The following is a 6,079-nucleotide window of genomic DNA, read 5'->3' as shown; positions in this document are numbered from 1 at the left end:
TTGATTAAAAATGTGCTACAGAAAATCATTAGAGTATTCTCATTAGAATGATATTGAATTTTAAGCATTGACCGCCTTCACCGGATGGGTGAAGCTTTTGGTAATAATATACTTTATAGTCCTCGCTTTTCGAATACCATCTTATGTCGAGTAAATTTTACACTCGATAGTGAAAATGATTCATAAATGGCACACAACCATTGGCAGAATTTGGGGGGGTGGGGCAGGGTGGACGTGCCCACCAGACCCTTGTAAAACAGGCAAGATTTTTAATACCGTCCCTTTATGAATGCGTTCGTTTTGTATTACGGGGTATCCTTGTGCCCCCCAGAACAAAATCCTGATCCGGCCTTGCACATAACTTTTACTATAACCGCAATAAAACAGGAATTGAGGTTCTGAGATTTAATTGGCATCATGATACTACAAAAATTGAACCGCATCAGAAACTGAATTTCGATGAAAAAAGTAAATGATCAACTCAATATGCGATTTGTTTCCGAAACAGCAATTGGCCTTACAATGTCCCTTCTCCCTACTAAGAATTTGAATACATTTTTTGATTTGAAAACGTATGTTAGGGTGAGCGGTATAAATTTTAGGGCCTGGATTAATTCCAAATGACTCAATCCACGATATCACTGCGTATTCCTTTCGAGTTGAGGTCATAATTTGCAAGTGATATTCATTTCCTCCGTTGACCAACGCTATCTCGGTTGTGCGTCGCATGGTGCTCCAGAAAAAAATATGGACAACTTTTATTTATTTTTTTTTGACACTCTTCCTTGATAATGGATGAGATCACTTGAGCTGCGCATGCGCGTTTCCACCGCAACACGCTTCGTTTCCACAACAGACGCTTCGGCGCTCCTTTATGAAGTTTGGATCTAACTGGGTCATTCCACGTTAACTCATCGCAAAAAGTACATTTTTAACCCCACACGATTCGATTCCTTTCAAATTTGGCAAATACGCAGTGGCCATTAGGAGGAGTGAAAAAATAGAAAATTGTCCAATAAAATAACTATCTAAAAATCATCAACAAAACACTGGATACAAAATTTGAGCATGTCCGCATATCGTTGGACGACTATTACTCTATTTGTAAAATCTGAACAGCATTCACTTACACTTCGCTCTGAAGAGAATAAATAGAGTTATAAACTGAATTTCATTTGGCCTGTTTGCATGAATATTCGAACGAAGTTTTTTTCTCAACAATTCGACGTTGAATATTCCAAAACAAACCAGTTAATATTTTTTGGAAAAAGATAAGAAATTTCCCTGGTTCGTTGATTTTTCATTTGAAGATATCAGGTGGGCAAATACGAAAAAAACCTTTGGAGATCAACTACACCACCGAGTATTCATGATCTGCGACTTCTCAGATGAGTGGCGGATAAGGAGACAGAACGTCGGTGACATCATGGTCTGAGGATGGCAGGATAATTGAGCGGCAAGAATAGAGCAAGAAGACATCTAATGAGACGCTCAGATCAAGTGATTAAGGACGCAAAGAGAAATAATGAAAATATAAGCCGATAGGTGAATAGAGCGGTGTGCTGCTTCAAAGCTATCTCACGAACCCATTTTAACTAATCCATTTACCTAGCATCCATTTTGGCTTTATCTTCCGGATGGAAAATAACATATTACACTATAGTTCGTACAATTAACTGTGGGCCGTCGGCACTATCACCCTACTCTGAAACGGTAGACAGCGCAAAGGAAATGATATATTCGAATTTCAAGGAATTAGAATCAAGGCACAATGATATCCACTTCAGAGGATATGATCGGTGAAGGACATGTAAACAATAATAATTAACAATTTTTACTTGAGGTTCCAGCGTTTTCAAGTAGAATTTCCCTTCCAGGTAGTAGAGGTTTAGAATTCATTCAGCGCCATTGAATTACCACTTTTCATATTTTAATGCTTTTATTTGGTCCCTTAGGTAACAACCACAAAGAAAGAACTTCCCCACTCAGCGTCGCAGCGCCATCGTAGGTAAACTTAAACTTTACTTTTTAAATGACCACCTCTGCTGTAGGATGCGCCTTATTCAACAAAAGTGAAGAGTTTTCCCCGGCCAAAATATTTATTCCAATGACCAAAAAATGGGTGATTTTTTTACTTGCGATGTTATTAACACATGCTGCATGGGGTCTATTGTTCCCCAATCAAGAAATTAGGTCTCTCACCGGAAAATATGCAATTTTAATAGTCTTAAGACAAAGATTTGGTCCTTTCTCTTTTTGATTCTTTCGTCGCCGTCTTGGTCACTCACCAACAAAAAGAAAAAAAAATAACATACCCAATCACCCCCTACCACTCTCCCCCCCCCCCCCCCCCCGGGGGGCGGCGCATTTTAAATTCCCACCTCATACAACAATTCAACGCTTTCCCTTCGGTGCAATGCCGAGACTCGTGGGCAAAAGAAACACTTCAATAAAACTGGCTCAATGAAACATCCAATTATATAAGATATGTTTTAATGTACATTTAAATATGTACAAGAGGAAGAATTAGGAGAGAGATGGATGAACAACTCCATGAACAACAACGATCCTCATTTCGAGAATCTATCACTTCAAAGGAAGCGACTTTTAATGTACCAGGATCACTACACACCACCTAGGGACACGTAACACACTAGAATCCTCGATGTCACGCAATTAAACCCGTCTTGAAAGTCCTTCAAACGTCTTACAAATGAATACTGCAGGAACTTAGGCTCGAACTGCGTGCTTCCATTGAGGAAGAGCAGCAAATAATACCTGGCTGGATCACTTCAGCACAAAACAGATTGGGAGTATTAAAAAAAACACTATTGCGTGTTCACAAAGACCGGAAATAAAAACGACACCACCATGGAATTCAGCGTTAGTGTTCGTAGGTACTTGCTAATATTCCACAACTAATTGTTAGGATTGAAAATTGTTCTGAAGGCACTCGCTCCCTCCATACTGCTTTTCGTACATTTATGCGAAGGAACAACTCCAACAGCTCTCAAGACACTTCGTGATCAAAGATTTCACTGGTTCACCAGAATTCGCACTCTCCAAGGGAGAAGTTGACTGTCAAACGGCGCCGCAACTTATGGAATCGGCGATAGTGGCGCCGCGGATGTGGCACTCCTCAAAAAGTGTCGCTCAGAATCAATATAAGAATAGCTCTTAAGGTGGTTGCGCTGTAGCCAGTAGCTTAAGGACAGCATTGGGACCACATGGCATTGATACTAATGTATACATTGGAAAGGTAAGTCAATCAAATCCTTGCAAACCGATTTTAACCATATACTTAAAGCCTTTTTCATGACAGCCTAATTTTATGGACATTTTCCACCGCAATTAACGACATGTACACAAAAGCCTTGGTCAGAATTCGAAATTCGACGATCTTTGCAGTTCCCACGGGTGGAATGGTCGGAGGAGATTGAGTGGGGAATCACGTGATCTGGGATTTGCCCTTTCTTAATCGCGGTGGAATGCGCAGAAGCCCAAAATCGCTCTACATTACATTCACTCTGACGTTCGCAGCATTCCACATTTTTCTGCAGCTAATCGGCCCCACAAAGCAGCACTTTCGACACTTCGTTATCATCCTTTCACAGGTTCGCCAGAATGCACACTGTGCACTGGAGAAGTTGACGGTCACACGGCGCCGCTCTTTGGAAATTGGCAATGGTGGCGCCGCGGGCGTCAGGATGCATTCACGAGTGTCGTCCGCGTCTATTTGTGCTACGTGGTTGGGTTGGCCACGGAATTGGCGTTGGCGTCGGCCCTCGTTGGTCTGCCGTGGCCCCTGCTGTTGGCCGACCCGGGCTGGTTACCCCCGCCCGCCCCACCGCCGCCCCCGCCTGCCCCCGGCAACTTGTCGTGCTCGATGTCCTCGCCCATCAACTGGCGGTACTTGCGAGCGATCGTCTCCCAGTCCGCCACGTTTTCGATCCTCTGGGCGTTGCTGAAGCTGAGCTGCGAGCCCAGAGGGCTGAGGTGGACCACACTCAGGCCCACCGAGTCTGAAATCAAAATGGAGATTAGGGAGCGCCATCAAGTTAGGAGGGAAACAACCAGAGTTGCAGCAACGATTACTTTTAGTTACTTTTCACGTAAGCTTTAGTTACTTTATAAGCGTAACATTGAAACAAATTCCAACCACCACACCAATTTCAGAAAGTAATCGTTAACCGGAAGTAGTTGGATTCTTATTTAGCCCTAAGTTAGCAGAACTACATTTGGTAACAATTTTATCTGCTAACAATTACGACTATCATTGACTCGTTGAAAAAAGGAGATAGAAATAAAATCTGGCATCTAATTGCTGTTGCGCCAATTGTATCTTATACGTACTAAGCTGCCTTAAGAATGGAGGACATGAATTTTAACTGATCTTTTTCAGAATTTAGTGCCAACCCGCCACACAAACTTCTATATTAGCCATAAAATTTCCTAACAAAATTGAATTTTATCCAATTTCAGCATGGACATCTTCTCAGGATGCGTAAGATTAACAATATATTATGCGCGAGAGCATTGATTGAGCAACGCGAAAGAAGGCAGATTCCTCAGAAAAATAGTGAAAGTACCGTATGAATAAAAAATAAGTCCTTTTATGTGGAGTTGGGAGAGGATTTGCGGTGTTTTCATTTTACAATCTCGAATGTGAAGGCGTTGGCTCACCTTTGGGGGCAACTTGACCCTTCTTGACCTTGGAGAGCCACTTGGCGCCCATCTTCGTCCTGGCGCTGGACCTTGACCTCGACTGCAGTCCCATCATTTGCACCAGACTCGGCCTCTTCCGGTGGACCACTGAAACAAAGACAGAGAGATAGTCAGTTCAAAGAACGACCCGCTCCGACTCCATTGCCAAGTCTAAGAACTGAAAATGACAATGGCAATCTATGACGGCAAATATTGAAGGGGGACGCGCCATCCACCCGACCCAGTAATTTATAGAATAATTGAAAACACGGCTATCTTCGCGGTAGCTTTCCAATGAAAGACTTTACGTCACCAGCTAAATAAGCAACGCGAGTCTCTTGTCTACGCGTATCAGACCCCACAACAGCAGCTCTTACAATTAGGCGCTGAGAGGAATTGTATACCACCAAGGCGCAGCACATAGTAATGGTCCGATACCCCAAAATAAGGCTTTGATCATCCACGCCCTCTATTGAGAACACTTTTAAACATCAATTACAAACCTCGTTTCTAAGACTGATCGTCAAAATCTGGCGTTTAAAGAGTCGATTCCGGATTTAAAAAAGATAGTGAATTTAAAAAGAGTGAAGGCTGAAGCATCGGCCGACGCCGGTGTCTTATCTGGTGACATAAATGTGATCCCGGTGAAATTTTACTTCTATATAAACTACTGCAAAAATAAGGACAGGGATGCAGACCTACAAAAATATTGAGGGGACCCAAACCGGGGATCTTTCCCCTGGAAAATTTTTAAAGTAGTGAGTTTAATGTTTTTAAGCATTTTAGAAGAGTCATATGATCAACATTAGAACCCTGATAACTCGAATCTCGATATCTAGACACTCCGGGGAAAATCGACAAGCCTGACACATTTTTTCCTCACGCCCATAAAAAATTTTTGAGGGGGCTCGGGCCCATGGAGTCGGCGCCACTGATTAAGGAGTAACTGCAACTTCCACACAACGGAAGGAAAACTTTGAGTCATGGACAGAATGACCAAAAACGTATACCAGATTAAAAATATAAAATGTTGTAATTTAAGAATACTGGGACCTAGCCACGGTGATATCTTTACGGAGTCACCCGCAATGCACAAATTGTGCGAAAAATGCACAAAGTAAAAATCATCCACAGAGAAAAATTCATCCACAGAGTAAAAATCAAGGCTTTTTTTCTCTGTGGATTTTTTTACACAATAATATGATGTGGTAAGAAACGGTATGATCATGATAATGAAATGCATATTATGGTTCAAATATACTTCTGAAATAATGTTTTCTCGAATTAAGCATTTTGAAAAAAATAACTGCAATGTGCGCATCAATTCGCTTATACTTCTGACAGAAACATACTTCCAATTTAAAACTCTCTGGTG

The 6,079-nt window shown here is 41.8% G+C and overlaps 1 protein-coding gene across 1 annotated transcript in view; it reads right to left on the bottom strand.

Annotated features, from left to right (window-relative positions):
- Nucleotides 1–3,741: 3,741 nt before the first annotated feature.
- Nucleotides 3,742–6,079, bottom strand: part of LOC124158246 (ankyrin-3) — a 191,510-nt gene continuing 189,172 nt past the window's right edge. Inside the window, exons 17-18 of the mRNA XM_046533437.1 lie at nucleotides 4,684–4,812; nucleotides 3,742–4,022 (exon numbers count right to left, since the gene is read on the bottom strand). Of these exons, the coding sequence (XP_046389393.1) occupies nucleotides 3,742–4,022; nucleotides 4,684–4,812 (410 nt within the window). The remainder of the gene's footprint in view (nucleotides 4,023–4,683; nucleotides 4,813–6,079) is intronic.

This window comes from Ischnura elegans, chromosome 4, assembly GCF_921293095.1.
Source record: "Ischnura elegans chromosome 4, ioIscEleg1.1, whole genome shotgun sequence".
Classification (NCBI taxonomy): domain Eukaryota; kingdom Metazoa; phylum Arthropoda; class Insecta; order Odonata; family Coenagrionidae; genus Ischnura; species Ischnura elegans.
The sequence above is the reverse complement of the archived record's forward strand: the minus strand, read 5'-3'. Positions and strand labels throughout refer to the sequence as shown.